The sequence below is a fragment of the Protopterus annectens genome, chromosome 8.part0 (genome assembly GCF_019279795.1).
Source record: "Protopterus annectens isolate FY-2018-M chromosome 8.part0, PAN1.0, whole genome shotgun sequence".
Taxonomy (NCBI): Eukaryota; Metazoa; Chordata; order Ceratodontiformes; family Protopteridae; genus Protopterus; species Protopterus annectens.
The window spans coordinates 456,760,393-456,787,880 of record NC_056741.1 but is presented as its reverse complement, the minus strand read 5'-3'; the positions used below and the strand labels follow the sequence as shown (position 1 = coordinate 456,787,880).

Below are 27,488 nucleotides of genomic sequence, written 5' to 3'. Positions count from 1 at the left end.
CGTATCATATTAATATTTACAATGACATAGAATTGTTTACAAAATTCTATCTGGCTGGGCTGGCAGCCCTCAGTTTTTCACATTTCTCCCCCAACCTGAGAACTCAAGTTAGTTTTTCAAGTGTCCCTTGAGAAACATTGCTTGAGAGGGTTGAGTCTGTCTGGGTATACCTTACCCCATTCCCTGTCTTGAGAACCCATCAGCAATGGCATTGCTAACCCCAATGCGGTGCTGTATTGACATATCATATGCTTGCAACCCTAGGCTCTATCTTAGCAACTTGGCATTTTGCTGGCTGGCTCGATGTTACCATGTTGGGGGATTGTGAACTGTAACTACAGTGAATTTCCTTCCATACAGATAAGGCTGAAGTTTCGGCAGTGCCCACACTATGGTTAGACATTCCTTTTCTACAGCTGCATAGCATTTCTCTCTGGGCTGCAGCCTATGACTGATATAAACCACTGGATGCTCTTCTCCCTCTGAAGAACTCTGGCTAAGTACAGCCCCCACCCCATGGTTCAAAACATCTATGTGCACAACATATTCTTTGCTGTAATTTGGACTGGCTAACAGAGGGGATCTTCCCAAAGCTTCTTTAAGCTTCTGGAATGCCTGCTCACATGTTGTGGTCCACACTACCTTATCTGGCCTGTTTTTCCTTGTCAGGTCTGTGAGGGGAGCAGCTATGGTACTATAACTGGGGACAAACTTTCTGTAGTACCCTGGTGTCCTTAAGAATGCCCTCACCTGCTTTTTGGTAACAGGCCATGACTGAATGAATTCCACTTTGGCCAGTTCTGGCCTGATCTTACCACTCCCCACTCGATGTCCCAGGTAAGAGACCTCTGCCATGCCCACCTGACATTTGCTGGGCTTAATGGTCAACCCTGCCCTCTGTAGTCTGCCCAGCACCTTCCTGACATACTGAAGGTGCCCTTGCCAGGAATGGCTGTAGACAGCAATATCATCTAGGTAAGCAAGGGCACAATCTCCTGCTAGGATGTGATCTAGCAGCCTCTGGAAAGTCGCTGGGGCACTTTTCATCCCAAAGGGCATCTTTGTGAACTCATACAAGCCAAAAGGAATCACAAAGGCTGACCTCTCTCTAGCACTGGGAGTCAAGGGCACCTGCCAGTAACCCTTGGTAAGATCAGTGGTGTTAAGATACTTAGCCCCAACAAGCTGCTCTAGGGATTCATCTGTCCTAGACATGGGGTAAGCATCTGATTCTGTGTGACTAATTTCCTGTAGTCCACACAGAACCTGGAGCTGCCATCCTATTTTGGCACCAGCACCACTGGGGAGGCCCAGGGAATGTTGGACTGTTGAATTACTCCTAGTTGCCACATTTCCTGTATCTCCTCCCTCAGAGTCTGCTTGACTCTCTCAGGCACTCTATAAGGGGCCTGCCTAATAGACCGTTGGAGTCCTGTATCCACCAGGTGGGTGCACCCTGGTTTCCCAGTGAGCATGTTCCCAAACTCTTGTAAGACTGCTCGGACTTCTCGAACCTGGGTAGGTGTTAGCTGCTGGGACATTGCTACCCCTTCCACTGAGGTGTCAGTCCGAGCCTCACTGAGGAGATCAGTCACCAGATCTACCTCAGACTCCTCCTGCAATCCACTGCAAATACTCAGCACAAGGGCCTCCCTATTCTGGTAAGATTTCATCATGTTAACATGGTACAATTTGTGCTCCTGCCTAGCAGTTCCAGCATGTAGTTAACATCACTGACCTTCCTTACCACCTTGTATGGTCCCTCCCAAGCTGCCTGCAGCTTGTTGTGTCTGACAGGAATGAGAAAAGTACAGTTGTGCACACTTACCATAAATGTAGATGTTCGAGTGTATTCACTGTTGCAGTCCTTACAAAATGGGCTATCTGGCTCTCAGAAGCCCACAGTCAGCCAGAATACCAAAGTCCTTGGTATATGGATGTCGGCCGCCTTCGGTTTAAGCCTGACGTCAGGTACAAAGGAAGGCAGCTGACACCATTTCCTCAGTTTTTCTTGCCTTAACTGTCAGGAGCCCCCCAAAAAAGATTAGACCACGAAAAGAAAAATCCAGTCTGTGCCCTAGGAAAAAAGGGGGATGGAAGGGGGGAAACCAGGACTGCAACAGTGAAAACACTCGAATATCTACATTTATGGTAACTGTAATATGTTCATGTTTCACTGTTGCAGTCCTTACAAAATGGGTTGATTCCCAAAGCCCAGGAAAAAAACAAAAGGGAGGAGGAACACCCACTGTTTAAGGGTTGGTAAGGATGCCTTACAACATTGCAGTGGCAAAACCAGCCCTGGACTTAGAAAACAAGGGTAAATTGTAATGTTTAGTGAAAGTTTGGACAGAAGTCCAGGTAGCTGCTTCCAGGATGTCCCTAGTAGGTACACCTCTTAAAAAAGCTGCTGAGGTAGAGGCTGCTCTAGTAGAATGGGTCTTAATACTCTGTGGAGGAACCTTGTCATGCTGTAAGTAACAAAAGTGAATACAATGAGCAATCCACTTAGAAATGGTCTTGTTTAGAAATAGCTTTGCCCTGAGCTCCAGGAGCAAAACTGACCAACAACTGATCCGACTTTTGAAAAGATTTAGTCCTGTCTCGGTAAAATCTAAGCTATTTACGCACATCCAGGGAATGCAGTAACCTTTCTCCTTTATTCTGAGGATTAGGAAAGAAGGTAGGCAGGTGGCTTGACTGGCTAAGAGTCAGGCTAGAAACCACCTTAGGCATAAAAGAGGGATTAGTTCGAAGAGAAACCTGATCCACATGGAAGATGATAAAAGGCTCTACTGCCATTAAGGCCTGCAGCTCAGAAACCCTTCTAGCTAAAGTAATAGCCAAGAGAAAGACAGTTTTCCAGGAGAGAAACTTCAAATCTGTTGAGGCAGCTGGTTCAAATGGAGGCAGAGTAAGTTTCTCAAGTACAAAATTAAGATCCCAAGCAGGAGTAGGTGCCCTTTTGGAAGGCTTTAAATTGCTAGCTCCCCTGAGGAACTGTTTCATCAAGGGATGAGAGAAAATGGGTTGCTGAAAGAAACAATGAGCAGAAATAGCTGAAGCATGAATCTTGATAGAAGAAAGGAAAGTCCACCATTAAGCAAGCCTGCCAGATAGTCAAGAATAAGAGGAAGAGTAGGATGAGAAGGGTCTTCCCCTCTAGTCTGCATCCAAATGGAAAATCTTTTCCACTTATCTGCATAAGATTTCCTAGTGCTAGGCCTCCTGGCCTCATGAAGGACCTCAACCACCTGCTGGGAAAGGTTTAAATTATGAGCCAGACTGCCAAATGCAGAGTCTGAAGATGAGGATGCAGAATTTATCCCCCCTCCTGAACCAAGAGATCTGGTATCAGGGGAAGATGCCAAGGCTGAGACTAGAGGAAAGATTGTGAAGTAGTGGATACCAATGTTGTCTGGGGCAGACTGGAGCTATGATGATGGCCCTTCGTTTTTCGTCCCTTATCTTTAACAGCTCTCTGGGAAGAAAAGGCAGAGGAGGGAATGCACAGATTGAGAGCCGTGTCCAGGGGAAGGACAGAGCATCCACTTTCCAAGCTTTGTCGCGATGATCCCTGGTGCAAAAGGTTGGAAGAAGGTGACTGGTAAAAGATGAGAAGAGATCCATCTGGGGAGTGACCCAAAGCTGAATGATGCGATAGAAGATGGTCTTGTTTAGTTGCCACTCATGATGATCCAGGACCTGCCTTCTCAACCGGTCTGCCAAAGTGTTGAGCCTTCCGGGAAGAAACTGAGCTATCAGATGAATGTCCATGGAAGCTGCCATGGACCATAGTATCATGCTTTGTCTGCACAGGGCATAGGACTGAGTCCCTCCCTGCCTGTTGATGTACCACATGATTGTGGTGCTGTCAGTCCTGACTAGAAGAGTACCAGGAGAGTGAAGATGCTTGAAAGCCATCAAGGCCTGCTGGACTGCCATCAATTCTTTCAGATTGATGTGCAAATGAACCTGTTGACAGTTCCAAGTCCCCTGAATGCATCTGTCCTCTAAGATGTGCTCCCAAAGTGTAGTCTGAGCCATCTGTGGTGAGAGTCTGGCTGGCAGGAGGTAGACAGAAATCCAGGCCTTTGTTCGGTGCACAGGCCATCGCCCACAAAAGGAACTCCATCTGCAGGCAGGGAATCAGAGGAAGAATCAAGTCTAAATCCTGAGTGTGCTGACACCAAAGGTTTTTGAGGTACCATTGTATTTTCCTCATATGCAGTCTGGCATATGGAATCATCAGAATACATGAAGTCATGAATCCCAGGGATTGCGGGAATTGTCTTGCAGAGAGCTGGGTCATGCTTGCCAAATTCTTGAAGTAATTTGAAAGATCCATTTGTTTCTCTTGATGGAGGGATGCCATCTGGGCGGCTGTGTTCAGACTCGCTCCCAGGAATACAATCTTCCTGGTGGGTACCAATTTTGACTTCTTTTCATTGATAGTGTAGCCCAAAGAGGTGAGAAGGTTCTTTAAAAAGTCTAAATCCTTTAGAAGTTGCTCTGAAGAGTTTGCCTGAATAAGATTATCGTCCAAGTAAGGGTACATTTGAATGTTTCTTTGCCTGCAAAAAGCAATGACTGGAGCCAGGCATTTTGTAAAAACTCTGGGAGCAGTAGATAAGCCAAAGGGCAGTGCAGAGAATTGGAAGTGCCTGTTCCCCGTCCTGAAGCGAAAGAACTGCCTGCAGCTTTCCCTTATTGGGATTTGCAGATAAGGTTCTTTGAGAGCCAAAGTCACCAGCCAGGAATCCTTGGCCAGCATTGGTAGCAACTGCTGAAGAGTGAGCATTTTGAACTTGGGAATCAACAGAAAATTGTTTAGAATGGACAAATCCAGAATAGGGAACCAGGAAAAGTCTTGATTAGAAACCCTAGCCTATCTGTAGTGTAGGAACTGGCCCTATTGCTCCCAGGTTTAGCAAAGAAGAAACTTGTTTTTCTGCTTCTGCCCTTTGATGAGGGGGGTATCTGGGTATCCTTGGTGGACCGGGAAGATGTGAAAGGAGAACTTGTAGCCTTGGGAAACTATTTTGAGCACCAATTTGTCATCTGTGATGGTGTACCAGACATCTGCAAAAATGGCTAACCTTCCCCCAAAGGAAACCCTGGGCCCGCAGAGGCAGGCAGGGGAAGGCCGGAGTCATTGGGAATGCTTGCTTTGGGAAGTTTGCTTAGAACTCCATGATTTTGAAGAGGAAGCCTGCCAGTGCTTAGCCTTTTGAGGGGTGGAAGTCTGTCCCCTAGAAGACCTGTAAACCCTAGGCCTAGTGTGACCCTGTTTACTAGGGTCAGGAAAAGTCCAATTCTTAGAAGGTAATGCCTACTAAAATCAGGAGGCTGAACTTGCAGAAAACCCTTAATAGTTTGCATAGATTTGGCCTTATCCTCCAACTTTTTTCAACACCTCTTCTGCTTTGCTACCAAAAAGACTGTCCTTGTGCAAAAGCACATCCAGTAATTTAGATTTGATGGGTTCAGAAAGGGGCTGTTCCCTAAGCCAAGCATGTCTTCTAATAACAGAACCAGTGGCTGCTGCCCTGCAAGAAGCCTCCAAAGTGTCAAAACCACAATGTAGAGAATGTTTAGTGACAAGAGTGGCAGAATTCAATAAATCTTGCATGTCCTTAATCTCCATCAGGGAAGGAACACCAGCAATTTTAGCCTTAATGGCCTCCAAAGTATGCTGTTGATAATTAAGCATATGAAAAAGACAATTAACAGACCTAACAGCCAGGGTGGAAGTATAAACCTTTTTACCCCATCTAGCCAAGGCCCTAGATTCTCTGTTAGAAGGAATAGGATTTTTTAGCAACCGTGGCTTTAACACCTTTAGGGCCCTGAAAAATAATCTCTGGATCAGCAGTAGGATTCTTGAAAAGGAACTGATGAGAATCAGGAACTCTGTAATACATGTCAGGCTTTCTGGGAGCAGGGGGAACATAATTAGGAGTCAAAGAATTCTCCATGAAAACACCATCAACAACTTCCAAAACCGGAGGGATAGCCACGGGCTTATGATGTGGCAAATCCAAGAATTCCCTAATCCATTTCTTAGACTGAGGGTAGTCCTGACTTTTCCATTTGAAATGCTCTCTATGAGTATTCAGAGCATCTCCAAAAGAAAAATATTCTGGAGGGGAGGCAGAAGGGATGGAGTCTTCTGCATCAGAATCCTCAAAAACCAGAAAAAAATTGACAGTTTCCCCCTTCATCAGCAGAAGTGCTGGAAACCTCAGAGTCTGAGGCAGACAAAACTTTTGGGGACAATTCCCTAGCCCTCTTAGAAGGAGGTGGCTGAGAGCCCCTGATAAGGCTCAAGACATCACTAGCCATCTTAATCATTTGAGGCTGAGGCATTTGAGGGGAGGCCGGTGCCTGCTTTGGAGTAGATTTTTGGCTGGAAGGCCTGCTAGAAAGCCGGAGGGACTCAGGAGGCCTAGCCACCACAGTAGTCTGAACCAAGGTCGTCGGTCTGGATCTGGTCTCTGGGTGGAGAAAAGAGGCCTCAGAAGCCGGCGCCTGCTTAGCGGCTCTGGATCCGTCAGAGGCGACGACTGGCGGAGGGTCAGAAGAAGTGGAAGCCTGCAGTATGGAGGACTCAGAAAAGGTCTCCGCAGATGCCTGTTGCTGAGCATCCGCGGACTGCAGGGGCAATGAAAGCACCTCACTGACTTCCGCTGGGCCGACAACCAATTTAACAGGGACGTTGTCGGTTAATTTTACCCTAAGCCTGTCGCTGTCCTTATCCCTTGTGCTTCTTAGGTACATTTGAAGTTGGGAGACCAGAAGACGACATACTGACGAACTTAGGCCAAACTCCGAAATGCTTGAGCAAGATCCTAGCTCTACGGCGAATGGTACGCGGGTTGAAAGAAGCACAGAGAACACAATTAGGGACGTGGTGCTCAAGGCCCAAACAAGTGATACAATAGGGGGTGAAAATCACAGTGCGGAATCTGTTTTCCACAGGCAAGACAGTTATTAACTTACTCTGACATTCGTTAAAGCTAGAAAAAAGGGTCCCCAACAAGGTACTTATCTGAGGATGTCTTCAACTAAGCAGTCGAATACAAAAAGAAGGTACTCGGCTGACTGGCACTCTTTCAAAAAGATTCTGCTTCGGGTTCCGTGGCAAGAAAGACTGAGGAAATGGCGTCGACTGCCTTCCTTTGTATCTGACGTCAGGCTTAAACCAAAGGCAGCCAATGTCATATACCAAGGACTTTGGTATTCTGGCCGACTGCGGGCTACCGGGAGCCGGATAACCCATTTTGTGAGGACTGCAACAGTGAAACACGATGAACATCCAATAATTGCTGCCTACAGCATACTTTCTAGCTTGAGCATTCCTGTCATACCAGACCTTTTTCTGCTGTTGGGCTTCTACCAGGTTCTCCTGGGCCAAGCCCATGAGTTTCCTGAGCCTTGTCCTGAGGTTTAGGACATATGCCACAACAGACTCCTTGTGAGATTCATACTCTCCTTCCCACGCATCACAAATTAAGTCTAGAGGCCCTCTCACCCTATGCCCACTCAGCAACTCAAAGGGTGAAAAACCTGTGGACTCCTGGGGAACCTCTCTGTAAGCACACAACAGATGGGCAAATATGTGTCCCACTCACTCTTAAACTGGTCTGCAAATGCCCATAGCATGGACTTGAGCATACAGTTTAACCTCTCAACAAGATCATTAGTCTGGGGATGGTAGGGGTGGTCTTTAGGTGCTTCATCCCACAGTACTTCCACAGATAAGCCAGCAGGTCTAACATGAAATTGGCACCTCTGTCAGTCAGTATTTCTTTTGGGAAACTTACCCTGCTGAAAATCTCTAACAAAGTATTTGCCACCTTTTCTGCCTCAATGGAGGACAAAACCACTGCCTCAGGGTATCTTGTAGCATAATCTACTACCACTAGAAAATACTTTTTCTCTGTGGAACTTGGGGTACTCAAAGGCCCCACAATATCCACAGCTACCCTCTGAAATGGCTCCTCAATCACAGGTAAAGGCATTAGAGGAGCTTTCACCTGGTCTCCTGTCTTGCATACCTTTTGGCACTGCTCACAGGTCCTGCAATATCCTGTTAACATCTCTGGAAATCCCAGGTTAATAGAAGCTCTGCTTAATACGTTTCTTTGTACGTTTTATGCCCGTATGATCTGCAAAGGGAATACCATGGGCTATGGCTTGAAGTGCCAGACGGTATGCTCTTGGGACTACCAACTGCTGTATTCTCTCACCCCCAAGCCCTCCTTCGGGGGTCCACTCTATATACAGTAACCCTTTGTCCCAGTATACAGATTCCCCCTTCCCTTGAGAATCAGGTGCCTCACTAGCTACCTGCCTCAGGCCTTGTAATGTACGGTCCGAGTACTGAGTAGTCTCAACTCTCTCTTTGTAACCCTTCCCAGCTCCCCTTCCACAGGACGTCTGGCATCCTCAGCGGTGCCTCACTGTCAGCCTGGGTATACTACTCACTTCTCCCTTTGCAGTCAGTCTGTCCAAAGGAACATCAGGAACCACAAGCAGTTGTGGCTCACCTTCAGTCTCACTGCTACAGGGTAACTCCCTCCCTGAACTAACCACCTCACCAGTCCTGGCTGCAAGTGTGCGGTCTGTCTGAGTCTCCCCCAGGCTACCAGACCCACATGCTTGTCTCCAAGCCTGACTGCGTGTAACTGCATGAGCACATGGTACTCCCTTATCAAAATCCTTCCCTATCAGGATATCTGCAGGATGGTAGTTTGGTACTCCTATTGTCTCAAGACAACCTACTATGGGCATTTTGTCTTTCCCACTTACTGGCTCCCTCATCTTTTGTTCCCCACCTTGCCTCCATGGACATCTATATGCTACCTGGCCCCACTGGTTGCATTCAAAACATTTTACCCTAGGTCCTGGATGTGTACCTGGACAAGTGGCTTCCCCTGCTACTAGCAGATAGTGTTGGGGCAGCCCTGCCCACCATGGGCTCCCTTAGACCCATGAGCAGCACTGGGTGTCCCTTTCCTGTGCAATGATGCCCTGCTTGCCAGGAATAGGTCTCCCTTCTTCCCCAAGTCATCTGCAGTAGAGCATCATCTATCAGCTAATCAGATCCTCATGTCCTCAGGCTAAGTGCTAAGGGCTTGTTCCCCCACCAAAAAGTCTACCAGCCCTTCAAAAGTGGTGACCTGACATCCACACACGGCATTTTCCTATAAGCTTCAGGTGTTAGCTTAAAAAATTCTAGCAAACAATTCTTTACAACATTATAATTTTAAAAAGTCATTGTCAGACAGTTTGGATAAAATAGTTACAGCTTTACCATGGAGTAAGGGGGTCAAGAACTGTACCCAGAGTCCTTGGTCAACATTATACTGTTTACATACTCTTTCAAACATATGAATGAAACTATCAAAATTATCCCTCTCTGTAAACTGTGGAATACATTTACTGACCTTTTGTGCTTCTGGGGTCCAGTTGCTCCCTTCCCCATTACCTCTATGACTCTGGCGAAGAGTCAGCATCTCCTTTTTACGTTGCCTCTGCCTGTACTTCTCCTCAGCTTCCAGGCGTAGCAGTTTCTCATTTTCCTTCGTCTTTAGATGCGTCAGTCTCTCTGCTGCTTCTATTTCCAAACACTTGGCCTCCAACTCAAGTCTCTTTAGCTCCAGATGGATTTTTAAGTCCTCTGTGGAAAGGTTGAACTGTCCATTCTCTGAGTGTTGTACATCTCAACAGCCAGTCTGATCATCTTTCTGGTGGTTATTCTCAGATGCAGCCGTGATCAAAGCTGCAATCATGTCTGCCTTAGTCAGGTTTCCTTGCACCAGTCCTTTAGTCTGGCACATCTCAGCCAACTGGCTCCTTGTCAGCTTGCCTGCTCTCTCTGACTAGCTAAGCTAACAAAAGAAGTAAAACAAATATGATCTGAACTCAATGTTCACTGCGTGACTGATTTAGAGTACAAAAACACCTTCAGTGATCACTGTACACAAGCTACAGGAATTCATTATCCACACCACTACAAGCCAATTAGTATGTGATGTGGCTAACTAACCACTATCAAACAATATTTGATGTGGCTATCCCACCACTGCCACCAATTAATATGTGATGCCCGTGCACTGGCTCAGTAATCAAGGAGCCTCAATCCTCACCACTAGCACCGCAGAGGGGCATCCACACTGGGAGGATAACAAGTATACACACAGTAAAGTACAATTTCCCTTAAGAGCGCACAGAGATCACAGTCAGTCTGGGACTGCTTTCTCCCTTTCTCTCCAGATCTCCAATAGGACTCCCCACTGGCATAGCTATAACATTCAGATCTCAGCTGAGTAGTCAAGCCAAAACCTCCAGTACCATTTCTGCTCAACCAGTGCTTCATGTCCCTGCCCAAGTAGCTGACATACACACACTCTGAGATTTGATTTATATGCAAGCACACAGACACTCCTGAGGAAGGATGGCACCGTTTCACTAGCTATGCCCCCTTCTGCCCAGGCAATAAGGTAGTAATCACTGCCACCTACTACTCTTATCAGCTACTATAAAAGGCCCTTACCAAAAGGTGTCCAGTTCTACTGTGCAATGTTATTATTATCCAAATAGTGTGACGAACAGCAAGGCTACTGGGAGTGGCTTATATAGTATCATCAAATATATGCAAGTACTCTAAGAGCTTAAATTATCTCTACATAAAACAGCCACAGTTCAAATGTTTAAATATATTTAATAATAAATAATAAAAACACATGACAATACTTATTAACTCAACACAATGACATTACAGAATTCAGAAATCACAGGAAATACTTAAAAACAACATTGTAGGATAGTCTGACATAAATATAGAAAACACCTAGACTAATCTTGCTATTTCTATCTATCTCTAAGAGATAAACTAAGATCTAGATATCTTACTTACAGAGCAAAGCGAGGTGCTAGTGAGCTGATATGCTCAGGTTCAGAAAAAAATATGAAATGCTATATCTTTCTCTCTGAGAAAGTCTTAAATTGATAATACACGTTACTGCTGAGTCATTTCAGACTACATCATTCTTGACACTTTTGCTTAAGATTGCCAGGATCACAGAATTTAAAATTTAACATTTCTTTGTAATCTGCACCTGCCAGGAAGCCACAGCAATAAAAGATACTTTACATGTGAAACCTAGTAATTATCTCTGTCTTAGTACAATGGAAAGAATTTCTTGCCCCAGACATCCTGTCTCCAAGCTTGAGATCACACACAGTTTTAAAATTCTTTACTTATCAGCTTTCTTCCAGTAGGGTGCACTGTGGTTACATTTCTGAAGCTTAGCACATAACACAGTTTTCTTACATTTGTGAAACCAGCCTGTGCATCATATTAATATTTACGATGACATAGAATTATTTACAAAATTCTATCTGGCTGGGCTGGAAGCCCCTCAGTTTTTCACAACACCCTCCAAGGTCACACATTTATTCCTTAAAACAGAAGGTTTTTAAAAAGAAAACAGCTTCAGAATGCTTTCAAGAAAAAGTTGTCAACATTCACATGGAAGGGGACAATACTATAGTTTACAATGAAATATTTAGTAGCTTTGAATTACCCCGGACAACTGTACCTCAATCAATAAAGAAGTTCACGTAGCTGCTGAAGAATGATCTGATTTTACTGCATTTTTTTAAAGAGAGAAATAATTCCCTTACATACAACCATCTATTTAACGGTTACGGAATTCAAATATGTATTAACTGCTTTGAGGGAAAAACATCTTAGGGAATCTGAATCTGGACTGGCATGTAACACCACTCAAAGCTGAATTCTGCAAGTGAAGCTACTGGATTTTTCAAGACAATAACCTTGTCACTAGACGGAAAACTGCATAACACATTATTATTCAAAGTTTGGTGGAAAAATATACTGAAAGGAATACTAACTAAACTGTTAATAATGGTATACTACTTTATGGAATGGTTTAAAGTTGAAGACTGACCCTGTCTTACTTCAAGAAGTAAGACTAATAAGAATGAAGGCGGCTTTAGGCATTCAGTAGAAAAGGATATGTGATGTAAAATGGCTTATCCTGCAACTTTAACTTTTTTGTGGAATGCAACTGAATGCAATACATTTAATCATGTGTAAATGTCACGAGTTTGTGAAAGACTATTCAAGTGACTATTGCTTTTATTATTTATCTGAACGACATTACCAATTTATGATTCTCTAAACCAGACCAGACCTGCTAATTTTTACATGGTGAGAGTGATAAAAAAAGTACTCATCTAAATTGTTACTATTATTAGAGGGACTAAAAAGACACTGCTAAATTGTGGGAAATAATTTACTTGATCTGTAGTTTTTAGAAATAGTTTTAGATGTATTTAGCTGTTTGTTAATCTATATTTCTACATAGTGACTAACACCACCTTGAACAACTAAACATGATAGCTATGGCTCTAATGCATTTAGGTCAGTTTTACATATAACAAATGTTATTTTACACATTACTTCCTCAAGTGTGATTATGAGGCTGTTATTTTCTGATGGAGATTGAAGGCATCTGACTGCAAGTAGAAAGCAAAGTTAAACTTCTTTACTCATGCACCAGGTAAACTTGAATTAATCTCTGGCTAATACCAAAGTATATATATTTGCCATAGGACCATTACGAGGTCATACAGTGATTGTGATAGCCAAAATCATATTTAAATGTCTATGTTTCAAATAATTCAGGTAACAAAGCTTTCAAACTTTATAAACATGGTGACTCTCACTTACAGCAAGTAGAATTATATACCACTGAAGAACATATTATGTACTGTGGGATTTGGAGGCATACCTCTCAACTATCCAGATTTTTGCCTCATATTTTTAATCTGTTCCTCATAAAACCTTTGGTTTTCTTGCAAATCACGGATGACTGAAGCTACTAAACAGTGGAATACATTTGAATTTCAGACTTTACATCTTTCAGAAAACACATGCTAACACACATTATATAATTTTAACAACTTTATAAGAGCAATATTTAAAATATAGGTTCATAAATGTTTATTAGGCTAACGACCACAAGGGCCTTTTTAAACCTACCCATGCATCCCAAATCTCTGACAAGTTCTGATATCCTTGATAAGTGTAAGAATGGGTCTGGGAGATAAACCATTTACAGGTTACCTGTTTGCATTAGAGACACAGGTGCCAAACCAAATATGTCCCTATTTTTGGGCTTTTGTTCCTCCATTATTTTAGGCTCGCTCTGGATTTTTTACGTATGGAATTTTCGTTACCTCACCTCACTGTGACTACCTCACTGTGACTGTGAGTTCCATTTTGCAAAGGCAAGTTCTGATCTGTTATATCCCTTTTACAGAGTTTTGTATCATGTGGTTTGCATAGTAATGCAATGGTCAAGTAATATCCTTTTCCCTTTTTATTCCGCAGCATTTTCACTTTGTCAAACTGTAATTTTATCATTTTTAAAGTGATATGGTACACTGTTCTTTGTGCAAACTGCTAACTTTGGTGAGGTGTGTCTGCATGATGGCAAGGACAATATGAGTTTTGTCCTTTTAATAGGGGTGTGTGAAGCCCTAAACTTCTCAGACACTTAATCCTGGTTACTTATACATTGGTGCCTACTTATTATGTATCTGTGATGTATTTAGTGTTTATTTTGAAAATACCAACATTATCTTAACCTGTACTTTCTTAAAAATGTGCAACTGCCCATGTCACCAGTTGCACAACAGAATCTAATGAGTACATTGTGTTGCACGGAGAACAGCTACAGGGATGTGAAATGCACTGGGTTAGCATTTGCAAAGTATGGATGAAGCAGTGCATCTGGTATGTTACTCTTACATTTCTGACTGAAGCTTGCTTGGTTATACTAAGAAACTTTGCTTTTAAGATTCAGAGCTTCTAATCATGCATAATTTTGTTTGTTAGGAGAATGGGATACTCACTTTTCAACAGGGGCACAATGCCATGAGAGATTACTATATTTATTTATTAATTTATTAATATAACATTGCTGGCATTATTTATGTGGCATAGTGATCTCAGTTTGATGGGGTTGCTTAGCATCGGAAGGATAGCGAGGGTGGGGTGAAGGGTGGCAGCTACCCTGGTCCCCGGTACAAAGTATTAGGGGGTACGATCAACAGAACCCAATTGATATTCAGTGCATACTGGTATTTAAATGTCAGTATTGCATTTGCAGTCAGAAATGAAGCACTGTAGTGCTCCATGCATGGCTTAAACTGTAGCAACTAAATGATACAAATGCAGCAAGCAGTTTGCTACAGTATAAAATGAGAATTTTTTCCCTTCTGTTGATCTTCACATCTGAGAATGGGAGCATTTTTTTTTGTTCCTCAACAGAAAGTTGAGGGGGGGTGCCAGATCAGATGACGACCCTGGGAGCAAATAAAAATATTATGATGGCCTATTACACAACTCTCTTTATGAAAACAAATCATGTTAATATGTGGTCACAGAAACCAAAACCACTGTAATTGTAACTTCCCTAAGAATGTGTACACTGTTATCTAAGATGGCCTTTTTTGTTTTTAAACCCCTAGTACATTTAGTTTACTCTTAGTAGATTAAGTACATGCCTTTTGTTATGGAATATGCTCCTCTCTCTGTATTATGTCATTGGCTATTTGGTTGGTTAATCAATATGACTATCTGTAGGTCTTTATAATCATTACATAGCAATGTTGTTGATCTTTATTTTATTTTACATTTGTTTACCGGGGAGGTCCGACTGGACAGAGCTGTCCATTTTCAGGGGACGCCCAGAGAGAAAAGCTCCAGAACAATTGCTAACATACTGTACAGAAGATATTTACATGAGCATTGTAGTTTAGACATATAGTTATAAAATAAAGCAGATAACATATGCCTGCATAAGATATCTACATAAGCATAGTGGTTTAGACATACAATTAAAAGTACAGCAGGTAGTAAGATATGATTGTTGTTCATAAAGTATGTTTAACAGAGATAATCTTGAAGATGTAATGAAGGAAAAACTAAAAATACTACCCAGTTTGTCAAAGGAGGAGAATATGGACAAGTTCATATGAGGTTCATTAACATTTTAAGGGAAATCTTTTCAACTTAGTCAAGGGGAGAGTTAATGGGTATAGATGGGACAGTGGGGAGTGGGAGGTGGTGAGCTGGTAATTAACATGTGATAATACATGATGCACCTGTGGAACTTTTAAAGAAGAGTTTGGATAGTGGGTAGAGGAAAGGTGTTAGTCAGGTGCTCGGCAGTTGCATGTCCAGGAGTTGTTTAGGTGGGAAATAAGCTGTTTTTTGAGGATGGTTTTGTTAGGTTGTACCCTGATTTGCAGTGGTAGGGAGTTCCAAGTCCTAGCAATGTTGCTACAATACAGGGAGTCACCAGAGCTGTAATGGCTTTTGGAGACTGCAATTAGTGCCTTGTTAGTGGATCTAAGTTCTCTGTTACTGGAGAAAAGTGATCAAGTATGTAAGGGTGGATTTTGTCAGCTTGGTACAGTATTTGGTGAGCTAAAAGTTGTTGGTTTAGAGCAAAGATGTTTGGGAGTTCCAGCCAGGAAAACTGCTTTAGGGCTTGGGAGTGGTGGGTACGCTAGGAGGAGTTTGTGGTGAATTTTGCTATTTTGTTGTAGCATATTGACAGCTTGTTTAAATCACTCTTGTTTCGATTCATTAGGAAAGGAGAAGCATACAGTAAGGTAAAGAGACGATGGGTATGAACTAGGGTAACTTTACTGTTGCTGGTTAGGAAGTTTTTACATCTGTAAAGAGTCCTTAGTTTTTTGCTGACTTTGGTTATTGTATGAGCTACGTGTTTGTCAAATTTCATATTACTGCCAATAATGACCCCTAGTAATTTTGGTTTGTGTGATGGGGAGATAGGGGTATTATCTGATGCAGTAACAGAGAACGGGGGAGTATGTACTGCTGCTTTGGAAGGATGGAACAGCATAAGTTGGGTCTTTTTAGGATTTCGTGTTAGCTGGGAGTTTGTTAGCTTTCGATGGATGTAAAGGTTTCCTGGGTCTTAATTTGAAGTTGTTGGAGGGTGGGGTCAGAGCAGATTAAGGTGGAGTTGTCAGTGTACTGAACCAGGTTTGCTAGAGGGGTGGCTTTGTGAAGATTTGTAAATATAGTGAAAAGTAGGGGTCCTAGGACTGATCTTCGTGGTACTCCTAGTTTTACAGAAAGTAAGGAGAAAGGGAGTTTTTCCATTGAACAGGTTGTTGGGATTGGGAGAGGTAGTCTTGAAACCATAATAGAGTGGCGGTAGTTAGTTTTAATTCTGAGAGTGATGTTAGAAGTTTTGTATGGGAGACTGTATCAAATGCCTTTGATAAGTCAAGGAAAACTGTAGATACTAGTTGGCCGTTGTTGCGCTGTATATTTACTAGGTTACTAAAATGGATGAGTGCAGTGGTAGTGTTATGGTCGGGGTGGAATCCGTGTTGAGTTTCAGCAAGAAGATTACTGGAGAGGAGATGTGTTAGGATCTGGGTGTGGATACATTTTTCCAGTATTTTAGTTAGTGGGGAAAGTATAGCTATAGGGCAGTAGTTTGTTAGGTCAGTGGAGGTGCCCCCTTTGTGTACTGGTGCAATGTAGGAGATTTTCCAGAGAAATGGCACCTTTTGTTCTGAGACTGATCTGTTAATGATTATAGAGACTGGGTAGGAAATGGCTTTGGCAGCTATTTGTAGGAATTGGGCAGGTAGTTTGTCTATGTCTAGTGTGGTGGGTTTAAGTTTGGTTAGGTGTCTATAGATGGTGTAAGCTGGTACAGGTTGAAGGGTGAAGGAGATGACGTTATACGATGGGTTATATAGTATAGTGGGGGTTGAGGAGGGTGGGTCAGTTGTCAGCTTTAGTATAGAGTTGGTAAAGAACTCAATGAATTGGGTGGTTGTGTTTATAGAGATGGTATCTATGTTTGGATGACAAGTTGGTGATTTACCTGGTCGGAGAATACTGTTTATAGCGGCCCAGAACTTTTGTGGGTTGGTATTATGCTTAGTCTGAATTTCACTGTAGTATTTTTGTTTGTCTAGCCTGATTTGTTTTTTTTTTTTTTTACAGCATTTCTCAGTGCTAACAATGTTTGCCTATTAGGAGTAATTTTGTTTTTGTGCCAGGTGCTGCATGCTTTGTCCCTTTGTTTCATAGGTTGCCTACTGCTCTTGGTAAGCCATGGGGCACAGATGGTTTTAGTGCAGATCTGTCTTGGTGGGGCAAGTTGGTTGAGAATGCCTAAGAAGATAGTGTTGAAATACTCAACTGCTTCATCTAAAGGAAGTGTTAAAAAGGGAGACCAGTTAGAGTGTTTAACGGCTGTATTAAGGTTGTTAGCCCTGAAGTTTTTAGTGTAGTTGATATGTTTAAGAGAGCTAGTTCTAGTGAGTTTAGTTTGGTCTCTGATGAAGAAGGTTGGGAGGTGGTCACTTAGAGTGTTGGGTAGTTTACTGAAATTATGAGTGGAAGATGGGCGACTGGTGAGAATCCAGTCTACTACTGATTCTTTTTTTTTGAGGTTTTGTCTACCCTAGTAGGGGTTTGTATAAGGGGCGGCTGCGGTGGTGCAGTGGTTAGCTTTGCTGCCTCACAGCAACAGGTTCTCCAGTTCAATCCTCAGCTGGGGTGCCTTCTGTGCGGAGTCTGCATGTCCTCCCTGTGGTCATGTGGGTTTCCTCCGGGTGCTCTGGTTTCCTCCCACATCCTAAAGACATGCTGTAGGTGGATTGGACACTTCAAACTGGCCCTAGGCGCGTGTGTGTGTGTGTGCCTTCTGTGGAAGGCTGGGCGCCGGGCTGGCAACTCGACATCGCAAAACTCCACTGCCAATCATGAACGGACAGGTGATCTGCTGTGGCAACCCCTAACCAGGAAAAGACGAAAGAAGAAGAAGAAATAGGGGTTTGTATAAGCTGCGAAAAGGGAGGGAATTAAATGAGGTCCAATCAATACTGAAGTCGCCTAGTGCAATGGTTTCGTGTGGGAGGGTTTCTGTTGCCCACTGGAGAAGAGGTTCTAGGTTTTTGATGATATCTCCTGGAGGGATATATGATCCTAAGATATTTAGCTGCTTTTGTGTATTTAGTCTTACTTTACAAGTCGGATCTCTGCATTATTAAATGAAGGGATTTCTATGTTAAATAGTTCAACAGTGATGTTGTTATGATACAGTACAGCAACTCAGCCTCCTCTTTTAGCTGTATGGTCTTTTCGTAGTATGCTATAACCAGGGGAAATATTTCTTCATTTTAATGTGTGGCTTGAGCCGTGTTTCTGTGAGAAAAATTATGTCAGGTAAGTATAATGCTATGGTTGCATGGCTCAGTGGTTTTGCTAAGGATGGTTCTTATGTTACGATTTATTATTAGAGCAGTGATATGGATACCAGATGACCACTGAAATGCAGATAGGAAACATGTAACTTCTGTGTGCTCTAAAAAAGAACTTCGCTAGCAATGGGTTGAATTAGGATTCAAAATGAGCCTCATACTACTAGATGCGACACACATCAATCTTAGATGAACTGGAGAATAATCATTATTCTTAATAACTGTGCTTATTTATCCACATGTTATTGTGTGGTCTTGCTTCACTGCCTTTAACATTAAATAAGCAACAGTCTAGAAGTAGAAATGCAGACTCTCTACTTATTTTTTTTCTTTTCCCACAGCATAATGTCACCTGCCACCAGCTCCTCTTCTTATTCATTAGGTCTTTCACAACCTGGCTGAGCAAACTCTGGGCTCAATCTGTTCCATGTCGGGCTGGTGAGGAGGTTGAAGATATACTGCTGCAGGGAAATGTGCCTGAACTCCCACTTCCTTTTGGTAGCCTTGTCAGCTCTGCAATCACTGCTCTTGGGAGGTGCAAGAGCTCTTCTGATCATGCCAACCTCTCGACTAAAAGGATCATCATTTATGCAGTGCAGAGCTCGCCAGGCTGATACATTGCTTAATGCAGCAACCCTATGCAGCTTCCCTCTACCCAGGATGGGTGAGCTGACACTGGCCACTCACGTTCATCTTCCTCTTGCCTCCCCTCCACCACCTGTAGGACTAATTAAACAAGAGTCTTCTGGGTTGCAGTAGGGGCTTTATCCCTCTGCACTAAGTGGTTGCAACTTTCTACCCAAGTTTTGATGAATAAATGATTAATAGCTGGCACTGGTCTCTGTTTTCCCAAAATTAAAAAAAAAAAAAAACAAAAACACATACTAGCGTGAATCAATTACATACTCCTATACTTACTCAACTGTAGTTACATGGAACCTAAAGTTAGTCTGATGATTTGACAGCTTGATAACATTATAGGTTTAATAATTTCAGCCAAAACTTGGCCAATGATCCATATTTCATTGTACTTCACTTAATATGACATCTGATTATAATCAAGTGTAAAGGAAGCACTTTTGCTGATGGTTTAACTAGAACTCAAAACAACTGTGATAATCAAACCATGCTTTGTTTTCACCGGGTTACTGTATTATCTCTCAATCTTGCTTTAAACCATACACATGTGATGTGTGGGGTGTCCAGTATACAGAGGTTATCACTAACAATTCTTGATAACTGTGAAATTCTAGATGTAAACATGTAACTGATGGTTTTAATTCTGTTAGAGGGATGTTACTATATTTTTAATCTTTCAAATACATTTTTGAGCAGTGCAATCCACATGCATGGTGCATTTGTTATTTCAGCACTGACTGATGTAACAACCCCATCCATTCTCAACCTCTTTTTCCCATTTTGTATATGGGGTCTGGGTGTCACTTCAACATTGACAGTCATCTCGAGCCAAGGTTTATTCCACTGGGTGGCTAGCCCTGTTGCGGTAGTTCGTCTGTACCACTCACTTGCACACACTTGCACCTACGGTCAATTGAGAGTGTCCAATCCACCTACTGGATTGTCTTTGGAATGTGGAAGGAAACTAGAGCACTGGGAAGAAACCCGCATGACTGCAGGGAGGACATGCAGACTTCCACACAGAAGGCACCCCAGCCAAGCATCGAACCAGAGAACCTCTTGCTGTGAGGAGACAATGCTAACTGCTGCACACCGTGGCCGCCATGATGAAACAACCATTTTATCAGTATATAGTTATACGAGTTTATACAATGTTAAAAATGCAGCCTCATGTCAGTCAGTGCTTACATCAGTTATCAATAAACTGGCGTTAAGCATGCAAACTGAAGTACCAGATTCAGCTGTTTTATTCAATTTTAATCCCTTCTTTTGATTTAACATTGCTCATTCAACAAAAAACAGATGCACACAAAAATGAACTATTAACAACCTAAACTGCGATTATGAATTAATTAGTGACCATATTATTCTATTTACACAACACTACAAGTGTTAAGAACTGGACCAGTAACTTCTCACCCTGTATTACAGACTCTTTAATTAAACAGATACAAGTCTTGGTACTTTGTTAATTATCAACATCATCTTCAGGCTCATACTCCAACAGAGCATCTCAAACAGTCCATTTTCTTCCCAAGAAGTTCCATTTCTGATCTGTAACTATTCTCAGTTCCATATTTTAATCTTTGTAACCACTTTCATCTCTCTTACTGATGGCTGTTCTTTGGTTTTCCATTTTCAAGTTATAGCTTTCTTAGTCACTGTCAATACTTAAGACAGCAGCCCTTTCCCTTCTTAAGCACACGTTATTTGTAAAACCAACTCACTAAAATCATATCTATAGTGAGGTTAAATTCTCTTCCAAGTATGAAACTTAGCATGTTATTTAAGTCATTTTTGGAATGAAGCAACTCATGACATTTCCAGAATGTATACTTTCAAGAACCTGTTTCTGAACCATCACATTTCCAACACTGCCTTCTCTGTGTGAACTTTTTGCAGGTCTGTTGGGGCTATAGAAATATTTGTATAAAACATTTCTAAGCATGAAGTTTACATTTTCTTGACTGAGCTGCATTTCTTGAAGTAATACATATTTGCTTCCACTGTTCATCTGTATTATTATTAAATTATTCACCATGCTATTTTTACCTTTGTACAGTATTGCTTTCTCAAATCTTATATTCTCTTAAATGATGCACTTTTCATGTCTGCCATTTCTGTTCTAGCATTTATTATAAAATCTACTATTTGCAGTTTAAGAAAATTGCTTTCCAATCTTCAAACTGGCATTTAGAAGCCATGCAGCTGAAACAATGGTATGTTTTGAAGGGTTCATCTGCATATATCCCAAAGGCCTCCACTACAGAAGGTTTAAGGTATTACAGAGCGAAGACTCTAGCTTGGCTGGGCCTTTCTTAAAATTTTACCCTTTGCTTGGATATATATACACACACACATTTATACATACATACATATATACATATATATATATATATATATATATATATATATATATATATACACATATAGATGGATATATATACATTTAAAAGATCAAGTACCAAAATACCAAAAAACTTCATATGAATGTTACAGATACATAATATTTTGTTCTTTAGTTTTTGTGTGTGGGGGGGTGGCGCTGTGCCCCCTCAACCTCCAAAAATTAAATATACCAACTCCAATATTGCACTACACTGACATAAAGGGTAAATTAAGAATAGGCAATGAATACGCGTGTTGCCATCGGCATGAATATTATTTTACTTTCAATGATCGGCAAATGGTGGGCGAGCTTTAGGCAGGACTTGGTACTACAAATCCTGCCAATCAGTAACTTTTAACAATTATTACAGATGAACTAACAATACTCCCTTTACTTTTCCCTAAATGATTTTATTTCAAAAACCAATATCTGTCCTACTGTACGCTCCACTGCAAACAATAAATGTATCCTTTAATAATTAACACTTTCTTACTTTCACAGAAGTTATACCATTGTTGATGTCTGAAACAAACTCAAGACATTCTAACGTAATGTCCACCATACTGGCATACATACAAACTCTTAAAGTAATACTGCACTTGCCATTAAACCACTAAATTCAATTTAGATATTTTGCTATTCGATCTTTTAAATTTTCAGGCACTAAAACTTTCGGGTTTTTCATCTCGTTCAAATGGCAATATGGAATTTAAAAGTAGACCCACATATATTAATATCTATCTATACGTATGTGTGTGTGTGTGTGTGTGTGTATATATGTGTGTATATATATATATATATATATATATAGGAGCGCTACAGAATCCAAAATCCTAAAAACACACAGGATACCAATACTCACGCACAAGTACATACAGAAACAAACAAAACACAAACTATATTACTGTTCTCCAAGTATAAGCAGGGGGCAAGCCTCCCTGCAGTCCCCCACACCCACTGCTACTTGAATACATCAACTCCAACATTGCACTTGGTGTAGTGAAGTGTGTGTGTGTAGATATATATATATATATATATATATACACACACACACACACACACACACACACACACATATACACGTGTGTTTGTGTATATATTAATTTGCTCCACTTTGAAATGACATAATAGCTATTGTGAAGTGATTTTGGTTTTCGATAAATGGTTTCCCATAACAGACTCAACGTTGACAAAAGATGATACTGCACTGACTATTTTTCCTGCTGCTCTGTCTTCTTACTAACGAGTACTCAGAATGAATGATTACTTTTATAATTACTAGAAAGAATGTCATAACTTTTAGGTGACACTGTCTTGTACCTTCTGCATTTTCTAAACATCCTATGTGTAAAGAACTTGTTCTACTTCAGCTACAGTCACTAAATTAATCTCCTTTTTGGGCAGGCTAAGAATTAGAGTTGTAAGGACTCCTCCAGTTACTTCCTTGTCAGCCAGCAGTTGGTTTCCAGAAATTTCAGCTTTGATCATTGCAAGCTGTGACTGGCACTACAAAGTAACAGATTTTGGAATCCTTATGCACTAAGAACTTAGGATGGGTTACTAAAATTAAAACACATTTTTCTGCCTGAGTTGAAAGGGCTTTTAGGAAAACTTCACTAGAAAAGAAGAAAAGGAAGCTTCTTTACCTCTTTCAAAACAAACTTTACGGAATGTTTACTATCTGCTCGTACATGTCAATGTTTCAAGGAAAATGCCTTGAGCACAATTCAACAGTGTGCAAGCCATACAAGTTCAAGCTGCCATTACAGGCCAAAACACAGAATGCTTGCTGTCTTAGCTTACAGCATTTACTTCAATTCTTTCACAAATGTCCTGTCATCCTAAATGAGTTGCTCTTTGTCAGCTTACTTATATTTGTATTCATCTATAAATAACACACGTTTCTTGGGACTGTAGCCAGGGTCATGGTTGTTAAGTGTCCTCAGACCATTTACACAGTTAATAAATCAATCAATCTCAACTGATTCAAACAGAATTACAACCCCTAGAGAGACAGGAGAAAAAAAGGAGGGATACAAATACCTTTGAATGTGGGCTCTCTGGTGAACAAATAATTTTCAAATGAAACTATTAATACAATGTAAACAAAGGATAAAAATTCCTACAGAAACAATGAAGTTTCATGCAACAGAATGTGATTTCTGCTGAGGAAGTCAAAAAAATCACAGAAGGTAGGGAGGGGACAGTTAAAGCCATGGGTCATTCATGCTTCGAAGAATGAGATACATTCTAGGACCTGTGTTTTCTAGCTTATGGCTAGGGAATGGTAAGCAAGTATAGCCTTGTTGATGATGATGGTGAAGTCCCTTCTATGTGCTCAGGTATCATCCTCATGTACATCAATACTGACACTAGCCTTAGGCCCATAGCCTTTAGCAGTGATAAATCAGAAAACACCTCATCTCCTGAGATGACAGGTCAGAAAATGGATTCACCAGCAAATGAAAACTTACACTCTGATGTTAAGTTTCTTTATCACAGAAAAGACTGCACAATTTCAAATATTAAATTTCAGTCTGTGATGCTACCACCTTGTACTATAACAGATCCTCTTCAGATTATTGTCAAATGGCCGGATTGTCAAACCACGGATCACCAAGACAAAAACAATTTTTTTAGAACATCAAACCGTTTGCATGGAGGTTGCCAGATGTCGGAGTTGGTATATTTAAGGAACAGGGGGTGTGGGTTGTGCAGGGGGTATAGGTCTGCTGCAGCAAAAAAAAAAAAATTTTTTTCCATGTTTTGAGCCTTTGTGCATATTGTCTTGGCCATATGCGGTTCGATATTCCGGCACCACACAAAATATTCACTCTAACAGTTCCAAATAAGGGTATGAGAGCAGCAATAGAAATGCAAAGTAATAATCCACTAGAAATGCAGAATCACAACACCGGAATCACTTGAGATACACCAACAGGTTTAATAACGCTTATGCCAAAAGGACATACGTTTTCGAGCTTCTTCATCAGAAAATCATTTTCTATTGCTGCTCTCATACCCTTATTTGGAACTGTTAGAGTGAATATTTTGTGTGGTTTTGGTAACGAGATTTCACTCACTTCCATCAGCATTTTGGTTTTTGTTCGATATTCCGGCAGTTCGACAATCTGAAGTAGACCCCCTATAATAACAGTACTCTTCCAGTCCAAGGCAGAATTATTCTTATCGTAAATTACGCAAATGCATTTTTCTTTGGCTTTGGCATGATACTTATCTTCTAAATCTGCTAGGTTTTTGCTTGTAATTAACAGAAGAACAGCAATAGTTATACTTGACAACCTGTGGCTTATTCTCCAGCTAAGAAACTAAGCCCTACAGCAACAAAGAACAAATTAATACATGTGTGCAAAATAATGACTTTGGGACTACCAAAGTAAATAAATAAACAACTGCAAACAGTTATAACAAACACAGTATCACTGATGGCTTTCCTAGGAAACAGTAACTATATGAAGTTGTGTATTTTTTCCACTCTGCATTCTGAATTCAAATCTTAATGCAAACAAACTCACGGAAGCACTGGAGGAGCCAGATTCTTCTTCAGTATTTATAGGCTGGGCAGCATTCTTCCTACTCCGTGGACTTGAGGCGGCACCCTTGCGCCTGTTTTTTGAAGGTTTAGAGCAATCCTCATAGTCTTCTGCTAAAGCAAAAAGATCACTGAACCTAAAACAGAAAGCAGCAAAAGATAATTAATGCTACTCTTGTGAAACTTCATTTCCACAGAAAAGTACAGTTGTATAAGAACTTACCATGAAAGTAGATATCTTACTTATCAGTGTTGCAGTAATCCCTACAATAGGGATATTTTGCCAAGGAAAGCCATACTACCAAAAGCCTTGGGCCCTTCCAAGCACCATAAGCCTGAAGCATAAGATACATAAGTGATGTACCAGTGTCAAATCCCAAAACTGAATTGCCCCAGGAGAACAGAAGCATCTGATGAGGAAGAAAGAAAGACAGTACATGAACATCCAGAAAGAAGAAAAAGACAACTCCTCAGTGACACAGAGAAGAAGAAAAACAAAAACAAAAAAAAAAACTGGGGGAAGGAGGGAGGAACAGAATACTGCAGCAGTGATAAGTAATACATCTACTGTTATGATACGTTCTTACACTACTTTAGTATGTCCTTCCTTAATCACAGTTGCCGTATTCCTTACAATAGGAAGAGTACTAGAGCTACTTTAAAAAGATAAGAGGCAGAAGAAAGAAAGTACAGTTGTATAAGTAAACTTACCATAACAGTACATGTTCAAACGATCACTGCTGCAGCAGCCTTAGCTATATGAGTTAGATCCAGCTTCCAAAGCTTCAGGGCACCTTCTGTATACCCAAACTGTCAGGCAGCTTGAGCTGACAAGTTTGGGTGCCAAGCCCTTCAAAGTTTTCCAGCCAAGAAAGAGAGGGAGGCTGAGCCCTGAAAAAATGTTAGGAATAACAAAAAATAAATGTCTACACCCTGGCATAAAAAATGCACCAAAAAACAAGGGGGATGGAGAGGAAGTGGTTATTGCAGCAGTGATTATTTGAACATCTACTGTTATGGCCAGTTTACTTACACAACTGTATTATGTTCATCACTGCTGCAGTTGCCTTAGCTACATGGGTAGATTACCCTAGCTTACTATGGAAGATTTATTTATTATTTATTTATTTTACATTTGTTTACCAGGCTAGTCCAACTGGATATATGTCCATTTTCAGTGGAGGCCCGGGGAGAAAAGCTCCACTACATACTACTAAACAATGTCAAGATATACATCAATATACAAAAATAGGAAAAAAAAAAACATATGCAATAAACCTTGAAACAGGTTGTATAAACGTTTGAGTAGAATCTAAATCTAGGATGGTAAAAAAAGAAAAGATGAAGAAGATTGAATACTCTGTTAGAGTTTGTAGAAAAGAAGAAAGAGAAAGGTTGTTAAGGAATAAGATAAAGATGGAAAAAAAAAAGACAGCTAACCAGGGTTATTACATGAACATAGCCAATGGTTATTTAGGAAGAATTTTAGTTTAGTTTGAAATAGGGAGAGTGAAGTTAGGGATGTAAGGTCTTGTGGTAACTTGTTCCATATTTTGCCAACTGAGTTGGAAAATGTGGAGTCACCTGCTGAGTTTTTGGATCGGGATGTTTGGACCAGTATTTTGTTGGTGGAGTGTAGGTACCTCTGATTGTTATAGGGCGTTATGAGGGTGGAGAGTATTGGAGTGTTGTCAGGGTGATGTAGGGCATTATGGGCAATAGTGAGTTGATAGTATTGTATGAGGTGTGGTAGTTCCAGCCACCCAAGCTTCTTGAGATTTAAACAATGATGAGTTCTATATGGAGAGGCAGTTGCAAATCTGGCAATGTTATTATATGATGTAGCAAGTTTGCTAAGATTATGTTTAGAAAGATTTGTGTATATGGAGGAAGCATATAAAAGGGTTGAGATTAAGTGGGTTCTAGCTATTGCAGTTTTGGCTTCAGGAGTAAGAAAAGATTTGATTCTGTAGAGAGAGCCTAGTTTTCTGTTGGTAGATTTTATTGTAAGATTAATATGATTGTTAAGATGTTGTTGATAAGATGCAAAGAGAATTATCCATAAGCCCCTAGAAAATGGCCCTAGCAAAGTATGATCGTAACCTAGAAAAGGAAATCAAGCTTACAGTGCTTTGCAAAAATATGTAGACTGAATGAAGTAGCAGCTTCTAGAATGAAACCCTTTCCAAAAAGCCAAAGATGAAGCCAAAGCCATGGTAGAGTGGGCCTTGACCCTGCCTGGCATATATCTGCTATGGTGAATGTCACTCGTCTTGTGTATCTGAATAAGACAATGAGGGATGGGTGTTCGTTAAAGTAGTTTATTACACACAAACACATCAGGATGGATGACTGGGTCATTAAACTTAAACGAACTGACTGCTGCACTCATACATGCTTACACTCTGGCTGCTCATTCAAATGGCACTCTTGCTTGCACGTGCTCAGTACTTACATGCATGTGCCCACTGACTGGAATGTTTCTTAAAGGTATATCACACATTCTGATCTAGATCCTCCCTCTTTACTGAGCTGTCTTGGATTGAC

The 27,488-nt window shown here is 41.2% G+C and overlaps 1 protein-coding gene across 3 annotated transcripts in view; it reads right to left on the bottom strand.

Annotated features, from left to right (window-relative positions):
* The window catches only part of INTS3 (integrator complex subunit 3), a 2,345,436-nt gene that overhangs the window by 123,337 nt on the left and 2,194,611 nt on the right, over positions 1-27,488 (bottom strand). For all 3 annotated transcript variants that reach the window (XM_044079970.1, XM_044079971.1, XM_044079972.1), the window contains one exon: positions 24,925-25,078. In XM_044079970.1, coding sequence (XP_043935905.1) covers positions 24,925-25,078 — 154 coding nt within the window. The remainder of the gene's footprint in view (positions 1-24,924; positions 25,079-27,488) is intronic.